At 40.6% G+C, this 16,338-nt stretch overlaps 1 protein-coding gene across 1 annotated transcript in view; it reads right to left on the bottom strand.

Annotated features, from left to right (window-relative positions):
- LOC124797849 (probable phosphorylase b kinase regulatory subunit beta) overlaps window positions 1-16,338 on the bottom strand; it is a 195,084-nt gene that overhangs the window by 48,557 nt on the left and 130,189 nt on the right. Inside the window, 1 exon segment of the mRNA XM_047260909.1 lies at window positions 10,999-11,141. Coding sequence (XP_047116865.1) covers window positions 10,999-11,141 — 143 coding nt within the window.

Below are 16,338 nucleotides of genomic sequence, written 5' to 3'. Positions count from 1 at the left end.
CCCCACTGTAGACTGCTACTGAAGGTCTGAGATTCAAAATAGGTTCCCAGATATTTGAGTAGCTTGAAGACTTTTTAAGTAATAGTTTCGATTATGTTGCCCTCAAGTGTTGGACAAGTGTAACATCATGAGTGCATAGGGGGAAGCATGACACACACACACACACACACACACACACACACACACACACTCTCTCTCTCTCTCTCTCTCTCTCTCTCTCTCTCTGGGCCAAGCAGCTGTCTGTAACTGTTTGCTGTAGCATATGAGAAAGTATCACTGTTGAGTGACAGTAGAAGGATGCAGCATGACATAGACAGAATTTTTATCTGGTGTGTTGAACGGCAGCTTGCTCTAAACGTAGAGAAATGTAAGTTGATGCAGATGAGTAGCAAAAACAGTCCTGTAATGTTCAAATACAGTATTACTGAAGTGCACCTTTTTAAAGTCAACTTGATTACATATCTAGGCATAACATTGCAAAGCGATATGAAGTGGAATGAGTATGTAGGGCAGTACTAGTGAAGGCACATTGTCGACTTCACTTTTTTGGGAGAATTTTAGGAACATGTAGCTTGTATACAAAGGAGACCAAATATAAGACACTTGTGCAGCTGATTCTTGAGTACTGCTTGAATGTCTGGGATCTTCACCAGGTTGGATTAAAGAATGGCACTGAAGCAGTTCCAAAGAGCACTGCTACATATATAGATGCTATGTGAACTCAAATGGGAAGCCCTGAGGGGAAGATGAGGTACTTTAGATGAAATGCTGTTGAGAAAATTATGATAACAAGCATTTTCTGCTGAGTGGAGAATGAGTCTATTTTGCATAAGGACCATGAAGACAAGATAAAAGAAATTAGGGCTTGTATGGAGGCATACAGATAGTCATTTTCTCCACTTCATTTGCGAGAGGAACAGGAAAGAAATTGACTACTAGTGGTACATGGTATCCTCTGCCATACACTTAGTGGCTTGTAAAGTATTTATGTAGATGTGGATGTAGAAGAAAAAAATAGTGATAAACAATAAAACAATAAAACAGGTCAATTTTCAATAGCTTGAGACAAAAATATAAATTAACAAAACTAATTGAGATGTGGTTCAAAGTGTACAGAAAAATAATACTACAAAAGGTTGTATAAGGTGCCATCTTGGTAGAACTATGAGGAAAGAGGTAACACTAAGACTATACAATGTGATAAATAAGTCTGCTTTTATCTATGATAATGAAAACTCATCCTAAGAAAATGAGATTAAAGAAGCATTGAAGCAGCTGAGATGAAGTTTCTGAGGTCACTTCTTGGCCTAGTGCTAGGAGACAGAATGCAGAATGAAGATATAAGGAGAACAATCTCCAGTTGTGAAATGATCCAAGAAAAGTTGTGCCTTACTACAGTTTGTCTACCAAGCAATTCTAAGACAAAATAAATGGCATTCCAGTCTAGGGAGCTCGTGCTGTTCCAATGATATCCTTAAACTGTAACTACATTCGGTGTAAATACATGTTCAAAACTCTTTATGTAAATGGTCAGCATTTACATATGTTACTTTTGTAACCCTTGGAATAGATTTTAGATAAAAGTAAGTTAGTGTGCATATGATATGCAACCTTTGAAGTTACATTAAGTGTATTACTAGCCTTGATGCTTTATTTATATTAACAGTCTGTGACAAAAAGTGCTATGCCAAATCTATATGTCTACAGTTTCTTTTTGTCATTTAATCAGTCTTTGAGATACCAGAAATAAACACCTACCATGCTGTGCACACTGTTGGATCTTGACTTGAGCTTTGCTTTTGAACTACAACTGTGACTGCTGCTGCTGTGTAAAATCACTTGGTTTGATATCTGGGATTTTTTGGTCTGTGCTTTGGTAAGGGGCTCTATATAGTCTGTCTGTAAACTGAAGAGCGAGCAGCGCTTTTGGTGGGGGAAGTGGCCTTTCCCGGAAGAACACTGCCACCGGACTACAGGGGCACCCAAAATCTGTTGTTCGTTACCTGTGTAGCGGTGTAGATCGGCGTGCAGTGATATACGTCGTTTCTGTTCATGGGATTTTAGTTGCCAGTGTCAGTTAACTTTGTATACATACTGATATACTTCGATATCCGGAAGTGATGGATAATCGTCCAGCATTGTAAGAAAATGTGCAGAATGCGAAGAAGAGGAGGTATTTGCGGAGTAACAAGCGTTCAATCATCTCTAATGTTAGTACAGTGTATGTTAAGGAGGCAACGCAAAAAGAACTGTTGGCTAATATTACTACTCCCAACCAAGCGGCTGCTATTTAGGCAAACGTCAGCCTCGCCCAATAGGACGCATAAAGAAGAAACGCGGAAATAAGCCGCATGGTTTACTGGAATCGCCACAAATGAAATTAATAATTTTGTAAGGAAACCCATCGTTATAGACAGTTTCAAAATCACGTATAACCTTTGATGCTGATGGAACACTAAATCTCTGTCTCGTCCACTATTCACCCGATTCTAAGACATATTGCTTAAAACATGTGCGCAATAGCTATTGTAAACACTGCTGAAGTTTCCCTCGAAACACGTATCCCGATTCTGGACTTCCAAGCAGAAAGCTTGACATACGAGGTGCACTTACATATTAACTTTTATTTTTTGGTAGGAACTTTATTTGTTAGTCTACAGCAATGTTATACTCTTCAAAATATTCCCCATTACATACTACACACTTATGCCAGTGCTTTTTCCAATTCCCGAAACACTTTAGGAACTGTTTCTTTGGGATAGTTTATAGGCCTTCTAACTGCACATTTTTAATCTCATCCATACTTGTAAAACTGCTGCCGTTTAAGACCCACTTTGAAATGTTTATACCACTTGTATCCCCTTGGTTTACTCATAACAAGTTCACCAAAAGCAATATTCAACATTTCTAAAAATTTCACACATTTTATTCCATTCTTACAACAAAATTTGATACAGATTCTCTAATCTATTTTTATACGAAACAAATAATCGTTGATGCTGCCAAAACACATGTAATCTTTTTGCCAACTGACAACAGAGTAAATAGCCAATATGCATAACATCATACACATACTTCAGAGATATGTTCACGAAGACAGTGACAAAAAAGTAGTGCAAATCGGACTAACACACAAAATTATAAATTTCTGCTTACTTTTTAAACACTCTTCTTGTTGCAAGAATTGTTAAGTTTCAATACAGTCCTTCAAAGAAAACTTCTACCTTTCAGTAGAAACACAAAGTAAGAACAAGTCTTAAATTCTACAGATTCATTGAATTATGTGCGGTTCGTTTTATGAATAGCAGCAGAGGAACATACACCATATTCACATGAACAGGCATTCGGTTCTATGTTTGTAGTAGAATCCTGACTTCCGTTCTTATGTTAATATTATTTACTGTATTGTTGTATTTCGAAAGAAGCTATCGTCTTTTGTATTCCTTATGGTCTTAATGCATTAGTCTAAAAATAAAAGCAGCCGAGACGTATCTGTGAATGGCCTCGCCACAGATTTAAATCGCGCGCCGCGGCAGGGCCGGTACTACGTTGTGAAACAGCGTGTAGAAGCGCCTTGTGACGTACCTGGGTTGGCAGAGTGGGGACTCGCTCGCTCGCTCTTCAGTTTACCGACAGACTATAGCTAGATGCTAAATTGGCAGTGAGTATATAAGAAGTGGCAGACCTTCCATGGATCAGTATTAGTAGCACATAAATTCCTCACATTTCAAGTGTTGACTCATATTCTGTGTGTTTTGGGAGCAACGAAAGAGGTAGTTTGTTCAAAATGGTTCAAATGGCTCTGAGCACTATGGGACTCAAGATCTTAGGCCATAAGTCCCCTAGAACTTAGAACTACTTAAACCTAACCAACCTAAGGACATCACACACACCCATGCGCGAGGCAGGATTCGAACCTGCAACCGTAGCATTCCCGTGGTTCCAGACTGCAGCGCCAGAACCGCACGGCCACCGCGGCCGGCTAGGTAGTTTGTGAACTACTTCTGTCATGGTAAGTCCGGACCAACAATTGTAATGAATGGCAAAATGCTGGTGCAGGTTGTCTGACAGTATTACAAACAAAGACTGACTCCCTATGATGCAAGTTTAAAATCAGTATGGAATGTCAGAATGCAAACACAACAGCCAGTACAGCCTGTTTTCAAGTTGGAGCCACCTCAGTTTAAAACATATAAACATGAAAAGGAAGATCCGTCGGCATATCTACAATGACCCTACCAGCACATAATGATTTTCCAGGTACTCAACCCAAAGTGACAGTGCTCTTGTTCTTTTTTCCCCCTTGCTTGGCAGAATCTGAACTAATTCATTTTCACTACAAGTTGGAACCTCTCATGGACCCTGTAACTTTTCCATTTGATTGTATGTCAAAAATGTTGAAGGACTATTACAGTTACCAATGTCATATAATTCAAAGAGGCTTCAATCCCACCAGTCTCAGGAGAATTCAATCAAGAAAACTAAACAATTATAAGACAGTATTTCTGGCCAGTACTTACCTTAAGTAGGTGGAATGTGTAGTACTGCTGATATACATGTACAAAAGTTAAAGTGACACACTAGATTTAACATCCTAGCTTTCAGAACTAATAGTTCCTTCCGCAGGAAGACGAGCAGGGTAGGTAGGGGAGGATAAAAAGAATTGACAGGTAACTCAGATCCCAGGATGGTAGGGACCCACCTTTAATGAGGAAAAGGGTCCAGCAAATCTGTCTCATAATTTATTCGTTTTCTCTATATCAGGAGAAACTATGGAGACAGTAAAATGCTGATTCCGTTATTAGGGAGATACTCAAGGTCATACTCCTGATAAATGTGTCCAGTAAAAAGCATTAAAATGTATAATACGACATAGTAAATGGGACTTGAGTAAACCCACAAACAGCTGTTAAGTGATGATTTATTAACAACCAGTTTCGCTGCATGAAGGCAGCATCTTTGGTTGGTTCTACAGAGAAAGGAAAGCATTCTTGCAATCTAGCATATCCAAAAATCAGGTGCTGCCTGACATGATGATGGTAAACAGCACAGCAAAGAATGATGAGTCAACAGATAGTCTGACAATATACACTGATGAAAGAGAAAGTGCAAGAAGGAGTTGTGCGACATAAACAAAAGTTGCTAGGCATGTTTCTACTTCTGAAAGATGATACCTATTCAGATTTCACACCAGTCACATAATAGTGGCGCTAAGTGATGTTAGTCAAGAATGTCTTTAAGGTGACAAAGACAACATAGTTAACACCTCACTGACTTTGAACTAGGCCATGTTATAGACATCACACACTAGCGCTTAAGTTGTATGGTGACCTGAACTCCAGTGCTTTGCTCTTGCGACAACAAACTACAGGGTTTGCCTTTATTAATGGGGTCATCTATTATCTGATGTTCATTTTCGGTTTTTAGTAGTTTTTGTGCCTCATGCCTTGCACTATTCGCCCAGTGCTCTGCTGGTTATTACTTGTTGTTGACAACTTCCCATCTCCTAGCGATTGGATTCTGTGACTGCAAACGTTGGGAGTGTCACTGTGTGCTTATCTATTTGACACTATTTTTAGTAGTTTTATTTAGGTTACGTGGACTGGTGAAACATGTCACTTGACAGCTCGCGTGTGGTTGGCTACACTGCGCTAGTGAGGTTGCAATAGCTGCCACCGCACACGCCCACAACTCTGAAATACATTTTGTAAATGAAAGCTACAATCAACATTTATACGTTAAGTGCAACAAAGCACATTTTTCTAACAATGGAGAGAACAATGACGGAGACTCAGCATTTGATAGTATATGAAACTGGGAAATAAAAACAACCGAAGTTAATGACAATATCTATGAAAAGTCGTTCAAATTGTTACTGTAATAGCTGTACGTAAAACGTCGTATACTAATGTAAACCTAAGCATACCAAAGAACAAGCTATCTACACTCATAGAAAGAAATAAAGCAAAACATGCATAGCCTACCCGATTGCAGAGAGAAAGAATTAATTCTGTGTACATTTACACTCGCCAATTTACGATGTCAACGGCGCAATTCCGTCCAGTTCTCCTTCACTGTCATAGGAATAAGTGCCAAAACTATTGTCTTCATAATCATTAAAAAAAAGCACTCCATCTTCAGGCCACGAGTGGCCTACCGGGACCATCCGACTGCCTTATCATCCTCAGAGGAGGATGCGGATAGGAGGGGCGTGGGGTCAGCACACCGTTCTCCTGGTCATAAGATGGTATTCTTGACTGAAGCTGCTACTATTCGGTCGAGTAGCTCCTCATTTGGCATCATGAGGGTGAGTGCACCCTGAAAAATGGCAACAGCGCATGGCAGCTGGATGGTCACCCATCCAAGTGCCGGCCACGCCCAACAGCACTTAACTTCGGTGATCTCACGGGAACCGGTGTATCCACTGCGGCAAGGCCATTGCCCATCATCATTAAGAGAAATCATTAATTGTTTGTTTTCATTTATAATGCCATCTATAATCTGTGCTTCTCTTATGAGTTTAGCAACATGGTCTACGTTTTTCCTCCATGAGGTAGCGTCTACAATAGCAAGACCTTTACATAGCAGTCTTTCCACTTCTGTTATAGTAAAAGTCTTATGGTTTCTTTTAATATATGCCTTGACTTCACCCCAAACCAATTCAATTGGATTAAAATGGCAATGATAATGTGGTAGCCTAATTACCAAATGACCCTGTTTGCTTGAAATTTTGTCTACAACGTATTTAGGCATCACGGGCTGATTTTGTTTTATGAGTGAGTATAACAGCAGCTTTGTCATGCTCATGTCCACAGCAATGTGTCTCGCCTGCAACCATTGCACCATAGTTTCTTTACGGTCACTAGTGATAGGAGTGTTATCTAAAAATCATGGAACTGTACAATGCATTGTCCATCACAAACACTGTTGGAACACTAAACTGGAGCAACAAAGTTTTAAACCACTGTAGAAACCATGTGGGGTCCATATCCTCATGATAGTCACCAGCTTTTTAGATCAAAAAACTAAAAGTCCTTCGGACACAAAGCCATTTGAACATCCTGCATGGGTCACAGTTAATCGGGATCCTCTTCCTGTTGGCAGATTACCACTAGTATTCGGAGTATCATCTGTCCAGCATTTCTCAACTGATTCTCCCACGTTGACCCAGGTTTCGTCTTACCATATGACTGAATGTACGTCATTTCCTACAATTTTGTGTAAGAAAATGGTATGAGCTGCAACGACATGAGCGTTTTCAAGTAACAGTTTTCGTCCATCTAACTTTTTAAAATGGAAGCCCATACTTTTTAATATCATCTTAAGTGACATTTTCCCCCCCCGAGAAAAGTTCACTTTCTTTTAAAGAAATTAGCTGCTTCGCTATTGTGGAGTATTATTTCCTTTTATAGTATCCATATATGTGCTGATGAATTGCATCAGATTGGAAAGAATCAATATCTGTAAAAGGACGAGGCTGCTTTTTTTTCTTTCCCAGAGAACTTAAAAACACATTGTTTCTCCCACAGAGGCTTTCTTCCACATGGTTTACTTCACTGTCTTGTAAGTCTTGAAGTAGCACCCCTTTCCTTATAACTGTTCTTTCACTGAGTCCTAGTGTTTTCGACGTACGCTCTAAAACTTTATCAGCAGGAATTGACGCATGCCCAAGAACAGAAACAAATTATTTTTCTTAGCTGTAAAACTCGCGTGTGCTCCTTAGCAATTCCAAAGCATGACTATTTAATGGCACTCCACAACACAACGGATTGTCGCTTGGTGAACAACATCGTTTTGGTGACATTGTTTAACAAACAAAAACTGTAGTCGAGGCAGTAACACAACACAACACAACAGCAGGCATTCGCGCACTAACATACAATGTTTACACGGAAGCCGGCAGTGTGGTAGCATCGACGCCAGAACCAGCTTTTTTCCGGTGCTGTTACTGGTTCAGAAGATGCGATGCCTTGCTTTCCTCACTTGTTTGTTAGTTATATTACCAACTCTATGGCATTTGGGGAGTGACCTTGAGGTGACAGGTTTCAGCAGCCCGGGTATCCTTCTAATGCCTGTTCTTAATCAGTTTTTAATATATATTACAAGAATGCCTTCTTCCTTAGTAGAACCACCTGAACATGCTGCTAATGTTAATAAATCATCACCTAACAGCTGTTTGCGGGTTTATTCAAGTTCAATTTACCCAGAATTTCAGCACTGTGGCTTCCCATATTATAAAGTGGAACATGTATAACATTTGGCCAAGGGCTACTAATTGTACAGTCTTTTTTCATATCTTTTTAGGATATCACACACTTGATTCTTATTGTGTGAACTGTTTAGATAATATTATTGAATCTGGGAGGACTCAAGCACAGCACCCACAGCATTTATGGTAGCTGTTTGCCAGACGTCTCCTTTGGAATCTGGTCAAATGCAGTTTCTTCAAGGGTGGTCATACTACACGAATCAGGTATTTGGGGCGCACAGGAGCACATTGCAGTGATAAACCAATTGCCTTTTCCTTAGTATTCAAAGAACTGCTTTCTTAACAAAGGCAAAAGATTGCACTATGTTTATACTGCACGTGACCACAGACAAACTTCCATCATATCACCTGAAGAAAAAGGGAGCACATTTTCAATGGCCTGCTGCAAGTCAAGCAGCTTTGACCAAAGTTAGTGGTTGCCTGCAATTAGCTCCTGTACTAACAATATTTGATGTTAAGTCTCCCCTTATTCTTGTAGCGGATACTTTGTCTCTTAGTATTCGAGCAGTGCTCTTCCAAAGTGATGCCTCAGGGACACAGTGGTCTGTTGTATGTGGATTTAAGATGTTAACAACAGCCAGAATAAGCATTCTCAAACTGAGCAGGAGGCAACAGCAGTTCTCTATGGCATCTTTCCATATGGCTTCTAATGAAGAACCAAAGAGAATGCTATGCTTCTTTAAAACTCAGATGCCCAGTCCCATGGGAGAGATAGCCACCGAAGCAGAATTAACTAACGCTGTGCTCCTAAGTTAAGGTGGCATCAATATGTCACGATACCACCACCATCGCCATTATCACTGCAGACTTATGCAACAGCAAGGCCATTTCATGATGGATCCTTTTGGTTTCTCCCTTGGCCAAACATCTGTGTGGAGGTTATTGTTCAGTGAGAGAACACACCACTGCCTTCCATCTCCACATCAGTCTCACTTCAGAATACAATTTCTCTGCCCTTTTAGCAGCCATCATCACCACTGCAGTCATCTCACACAACATCTGGTTACAACCATGTAGATTTTCTGATTATGCAGTACAGTCATTTTCCTGGGTCGTGATCCCAGGGATTTCACCCACTGCCAGAGAGGCCTAACCACTGTCCAATCACAATGAGATGCAATTGCCACCTATGGTCCACACTTCCATCATGATCTTATCTCTTCCTCCATGCTGTAACTGACACTGACACACTAGGATCACTCAGTATAAGGGGGTGGTTCTATTATTCGGCAGGAACAATGCAGCACGCAATGCGTTGCACCTGGAGCCTGCTTCACAGTTTGGCATCATTAGCGAACCTATGCAGAGTCACATGATCTTCCCACTTCACTTTCTTAGTCCCATATGACAAAGGAATGTGCCACTAGTTCAGGACACAATGAAAGTGGCTCCAAAGGCCACTCTTATCTCCATTATTATGCTCCTGCCTGAATGCTTATCACACCCTGCATATTGCTGACCATCTTGGACTTTGCTTTTGGACCGCAAATACTACCCTTGCTGCTGTGTAAGATGACTTGGGATCTGGGGTTTTCTTTTCTGTGCTTCGTTAATGGAGTTTAACACTATGACCTCAGTTGATAAAGATTGTGTAACTGGTTATCTTCAGTGGACTGGCCTGAGATACTCCCTCGGTATTAGTAGTGCAAAAATGGCTGTACATTTCAGCTGGTGATTCATATTGCCTGTACCTTTTTTTGAAACAAATGAGGTGATCTGACAATTATTTCAGAGAGGGGGACATATTACAGCAGCTGGGGAGAGTGGATGATGAGGAAAGAATGATTAAGGTCTAATGTTGCTTTGATGACGAGAGTGGTAAATTTTGTCGTAAGGTCTTATGGGACAAAACTGCTGAGTTCATCAGTCTCTGACAATGAGAGCATTCATTACTATTGTAATCAATCCAACCTAGCATACAACAACATAAGAAATGGTAATGTTCATAACAGTATTATTGAAAGGTTTCTTGCAACTGATCTCACTTCAAAAAAAAAAAAAAAATTGCAACATATTCAGTTATATACATCTAGAGGTACTACACCAATGATACATGTTACATGTGGTGAGGAAATAATAACTAGGGTGGAAACTTCAAAAATTTTAATTGTCCATGATGATCAGTATTTATACTGGAAAAAACACATTCTCGAACTCTTTAAACAACTAATTTCAGCCACATTTGCACTTAAAACCACTGCAAATCTTGAAGAAAGGCAAATCGGTAAGTTAACATATTTTCACTCAATGATGTCCTATGGAATAATGTTTTGGAGTAATTCATCTACAGGAAGGAAACTGTCATTGCTCAACAATGTGCTGTAAGAATGATATGTGGTGCTCACCCACAATAATCTTTTAACTCTGTTAACAGATTTAGGTATGAGATTTATCTCATTGAGTCTAGCTCTAAGGTAAAAGAGAAGTGCATGTTGTTCAGTACCATGTTACTACAGTTTTCACCAGGTTTTCAATGGAAGGCAGTTTTAATTTCTTTCAGCTGATACCTGCTCTTTTCTTTATAGTGTGCTTACATTTTATGTTGGTGCCTGTATAGAAAGCCACTCACTTAATACCTTTAGCAGTCATTTTTTTTCCATTCCCAATGATAAAAACAAAGGGACCTCATTGGAATTTCAATATTTTAATTAGCTTTAAGGCTGCATGATACTGTGAATATTATATTATAAATAAATTTGCGGTTTTATCACATATTACTAATAAAATACCTGTTTTCCATGTACAAGTACTGTTGTAATGAAAGGACTGATGCTGTCCACTGTGTGGTGTAGTAAACTGCTGCAGTATCGCACAGTGACCCAGTACAGCAGGCTCCCGGCTTGTTGATAAAGTTTTGTTATGTGCTCCTCCACTGAAAATTGCAATAATTCTCTCATTTGACTTTATGTATATGCACAGACCAGTAAAGAAGGTAAATAAAATGACTCTAGTGACTGAAACTGCCACATCTTCAAATTTTTATTCTCATTCATTATAAAACAAATGCTTTTACTGATATTTCATAATGAATATTAATTTCTTGAGAGCTTATTTCGGTGGTCAGTTAATGATATTCAAACGTGACAAAAATAGTTAATAGTAATAGTAATAATAAGTTAACAGTAATAGTAATAGTAATAATAATAATAATAATAATATTTGTTCAAGATCAAATAATCAACACAATCCCTGAAATAATACAGTTTCATGAAATCACACACATCATTCTTCTGAATATGTTAGGTAAGAATATCAAATGTAGGAAAATATGGATTGCTACTTACCGTTAAGTTGCAGACAGGCACAATTAAAAGACATTTACACAAAGCTTTCGGCCACAGCCTTCATCATCAAAAGAGAAACACACACCTTTCACACAAACAAGCAAGCACACCTCCTGCACACATGACTGCCAACTCCAGCAGCTTGGTCCAGAATGCAACTATCATGTGGGATGGAAGCAGCAATCTGGAGGGGGCAGGGACATGGATGGAATAGTAGTGTAGGGGTGGGGGGAGAGAATAACATGTCTGGCGGAGCATTCACAAACTAGAACGACAGCAGGTGCAGCATCAGGAGGATATAGGGCAGGGAGGTGGGGAAAAAAAAGAGGTGGGTGGGGAAAGATGGTGCATTGCCAGAGGGCAGCAAACAAAGGGGTTGGGAGATGATAATGGGGAGGAGATGACAGAACAGAGAGGTGGAACTATCAGGTGGATGGTGTGCGGTCAGTATGTTACTGTAGCTTGAGACCACAATAATTATGGGAGCAGAGAATGTGTTGTAAGGATAACTTCCATATGCGTAGTTCAGAAAAGCTGGTGGTGGAGGGGAGGGTCCAGATGGTTCGGATAGTGAAGCAGTCACTGAAATCAAGTATGTTAAGTTCAGCTGTCCACCAGGATGAACAGCCAATAGCAAAGTAGACCACCCTGTGGGACAACATGCAGCTGAACACCACAAGCTTGATTTCAATCACTGCTTCACTAACAGAGCTATCTGTATCCTCCCCTCCACCACATGCTTTTCTCAACTGCACTGATAGGAGTGATCCTTACAACACATTCTACATTCCCATAATTATCCTGGGTTCAACCTACAGTAACATACTGTCCCCATCCCTCAACGCAACAATTTCCAACTCCTCTGACCTATCATCTCCTCCCCATTCTTGTCTCCCATCCCCTTTGTTTGCCACCTTCTGCCAATGCACTCGACTATCTTCCCCTGCTTCTCTCCATTAATCCCCACCTCCCTGCCCCACAACTTGCTGACACTGTGTTTATTGGCATTCTAGTCCTGGCATACTCTAGCAGACAGTGTTCTTCTCTCTCTCCATCCTTACACTACTATCCCTTGCCCTTCCCCCCACACACGTGATAGTTGCATTCTGGTCTGAGCTGCTGGAGGTGGTGCTTGCTTGTAAGTATGAATGGTGTATGTTTCTCTTTTGCTGATGAAGACTGTGGCCAAAAGCTTTGTGTAAGTGTCTGTTAACTGCGCCTGTCTGAAACTTAACAAGTCATCTATAAGGTAAGTAGCAATTTATATTTTTCTGCACTGGCATATTCCTATCTGGAGTTTTCACTGTTAGGTAAGAATATTGAATTTTAGCATTTAGAAATTAGTTTTAATTTTTAAAACACATTTTACATTTGTTATAAATGAGGACAGAGTTACAATTAGTGTTTGTTTTACTCATCATCAGATTTCTTGACATCATGGAATATTATGCACCAAAAATCCTTTCAAAAACATTTCTATTTATTGTGCATGAAGAAAAAGAACTCTTTAAGAGTATTAAATGGTTTATCTGTCATAATATTTTAAGTTTTTTTTTATTTGATAGTAGGATGGGCTGAGAGATTTCTATGATCACCAGGAAGTGCAATTTTTTTTTCATATAAAGCTGTTCTTTGTACTGTACGGTATTTAATTTTACTCTAGTATTACGCTGATGCAGGTCATAACTTAAGTTTGATAACATTGTTCAACCAATATCACTTTTGTAATATATATACTTTTAATAGTGAGCACACCCAATTTTGGAAACAAGTTACAATACAGTTCTTTAGGTTTGGTATCACAAAAAATAATGAATTCTGTTCCACATTATTCATAACATATTTAACTTTGCTTGTGTTGTTGCACCTCGTATTTCTACTGCATAGTAGAAAATGTAATGGATTATCTTTCAGAATATGTTTAAGATTTTTTATTGTTATTATTTGGTAGTAGGAAGGGATGAGAGATTTATAGGCTCAACATAAAGAACATTTTCCACCCTAGAAAGCAGTTCTATTTGGTATACAGTTTTTATATTTTATTCTAGTATTCTGCTGATGCATGTCATAGCTTAAGTTTGGTTTCATTGTTTTCACAAGCAATATTGCTTTTGTAATATATACACTTTTAATGGTAAAAATATGAAATTTTGAAAGCAGGTTATGACATGATCAACTTTGGGTTTGGTGCTACAAATAATTCTGAGTTTTATTCTACAGTAGTAGCAATATGTTTACATTTGCTTCTGTTGTTGCATAGATAAAATTCGATGAGAACAGTGCAGATTTTACCACGTACAAATCTTTACAATGTTTGCTGATGTCAAGAGTAACATGGACATCACTTATTGTTAGTAAAAGTGATAGGAAGTACGAAAAATAATACAGACCAGCATAATGTCACAGTACAGAACCAACACAGAAGTACAACTTGTAAGTCTCTACTAGTTACACTATGAACACCATCAAAGTTTTTCTACATGGCACCAAAGCCCCACACTATGAAGTGCTCTTAAAACATGCTTGGTTTCCTGTGTCTAAGTGCAACTTCACCTACATCAGCCTGCTCCAAAAACTCACTAAATTTCTTTCAAAATCATTCTTATTCTAATACTTTCCTGAGGAAATGCTTTTCACAGCACTGTACTAACAGTAAAACAACGGTGCAAGTTAGTAACTTACACCATTAATACTAGCAGTCCACACTGCTTCCATGTCACATCATAATCACTAAGTCAGAGTTGGAGCTTTGAATCAAGTGTACTAACGGAATTCCAATAGCATCTGTTGTATCATGCAATTAACACACATTTGTGGAGAAGCACTTACATGACTGTTCTATCTGTGACTGTATAAAGTGTGAATCCCAAATGCTAACACTTTTGTTATGTTATCCAGGGAAATGTTACATTAATAATTTGAGGATCCACTCTCTATGGAACAAAAAATATATCTAATCTAACCTTTGCTATTTTCCTCTCTTTTTCTCTTCTGCTTTTCCCTGTGTTTCACCATGTTTTTAGTAGTGATGCTGTAGATACATGGGGCCAATTCCTACCCACTTCAGGAGGCAGTTTCTTAAACGGCACTAACACTTTTACCTTAATGTGCAACTACACATACTCATGAATAGCGTTTGTGATTAATGACAAATATTAGATACACTCCTGGAAATGGAAAAAAGAACACATTGACACCGGTGTGTCAGACCCACCATACTTGCTCCGGACACTGCGAGAGGGCTGTACAAGCAATGATCACACGCACGGCACAGCGGACACACCAGGAACCGCGGTGTTGGCCGTCGAATGGCGCTAGCTGCGCAGCATTTGTGCACCGCCGCCGTCAGTGTCAGCCAGTTTGCCGTGGCATACGGAGCTCCATCGCAGTCTCTAACATTGGTAGCATGCCGCGACAGCATGGACGTGAACCGTATGTGCTGTTGACGGACTTTGAGCGAGGGCGTATAGTCGGCATGCGGGAGGCCGGGTGGACGTACCGCCGAATTGCTCAACACGTGGGGCGTGAGGTCTCCACAGTACATCGATGTTGTCGCCAGTGGTCGGCGGAAGGTGCATGTGCCCGTCGACCTGGGACCGGACCGCAGCGACGCACGGATGCACGCCAAGACCGTAGGATCCTACGCAGTGCCGTAGGGGACCGCACCGCCACCTCCCAGCAAATTAGGGACACTGTTGCTCCTGGGGTATCGGCGAGGACCATTCGCAACCGTCTCCATGAAGCTGGGCTACGGTCCCGCACACCGTTAGGCCGTCTTCCGCTCACGCCCCAACATCGTGCAGCCCGCCTCCAGTGGTGTCGCGACAGGCGTGAATGGAGGGACGAATGGAGACGTGTCGTCTTCAGCGATGAGAGTCGCTTCTGCCTTGGTGCCAATGATGGTCGTATGCGTGTTTGGCACCGTGCAGGTGAGCGCCACAATCAGGACTGCATACGACCGAGGCACACAGGGCCAACACCCGGCATCATGGTGTGGGGAGCGATCTCCTACACTGGCCGTACACCACTGGTGATCGTCGAGGGGACACTGAATAGTGCACGGTACATCCAAACCGTCATCGAACCCATCGTTCTACCATTCCTAGACCGGCAAGGGAACTTGCTGTTCCAACAGGACAATGCACGTCCTCATGTATCCCGTGCCACCCATCGTGCTCTAGAAGGTGTAAGTCAACTACCCTGGCCAGCAAGATCTCCGGATCTGTCCCCCATTGAGTATGTTTGGGACTGGATGAAGCGTCGTCTCACGTGGTCTGCACGTCCAGCACGAACGCTGGTCCAACTGAGGCGCCAGGTGGAAATGGCATGGCAAGTCGTTCCACATGACTACATCCAGCATCTCTACGATCGTCTCCATGGGAGAATAGCAGCCTGCATTGCTGCGAAAGGTGGATATACACTGTACTAGTGCCGACATTGTGCATGCTCTGTTGCCTGTGTCTATGTGCCTGTGGTTCTGTCAGTGTGATCATGTGATGTATCTGACCCCAGGAATGTGTCAATAAAGTTTCCCCTTCCTGGGACAATGAATTCACGGTGTTCTTATTTCAATTTCCAGGAGTGTAATTTGAAATTGATATACACTTCCAGTACTAAGAAATGACGAGAGACATTTGAAGTTCTCTAACACTATAGATACAGCAATAAGGAATAGTGCAATAGGCAGTACAGTTGAAGAGGAATGGACATCTCTAAAAAGGGCCATCACAGAAGTTGGGAAGGAAAACATAGGTACAAAGAAAGTAGCTGCGAAGAAACCATGGG

Source organism: Schistocerca piceifrons, chromosome 5, assembly GCF_021461385.2.
Source record: "Schistocerca piceifrons isolate TAMUIC-IGC-003096 chromosome 5, iqSchPice1.1, whole genome shotgun sequence".
Classification (NCBI taxonomy): domain Eukaryota; kingdom Metazoa; phylum Arthropoda; class Insecta; order Orthoptera; family Acrididae; genus Schistocerca; species Schistocerca piceifrons.
The sequence above is the reverse complement of the archived record's forward strand: the minus strand, read 5'-3'. Positions and strand labels throughout refer to the sequence as shown.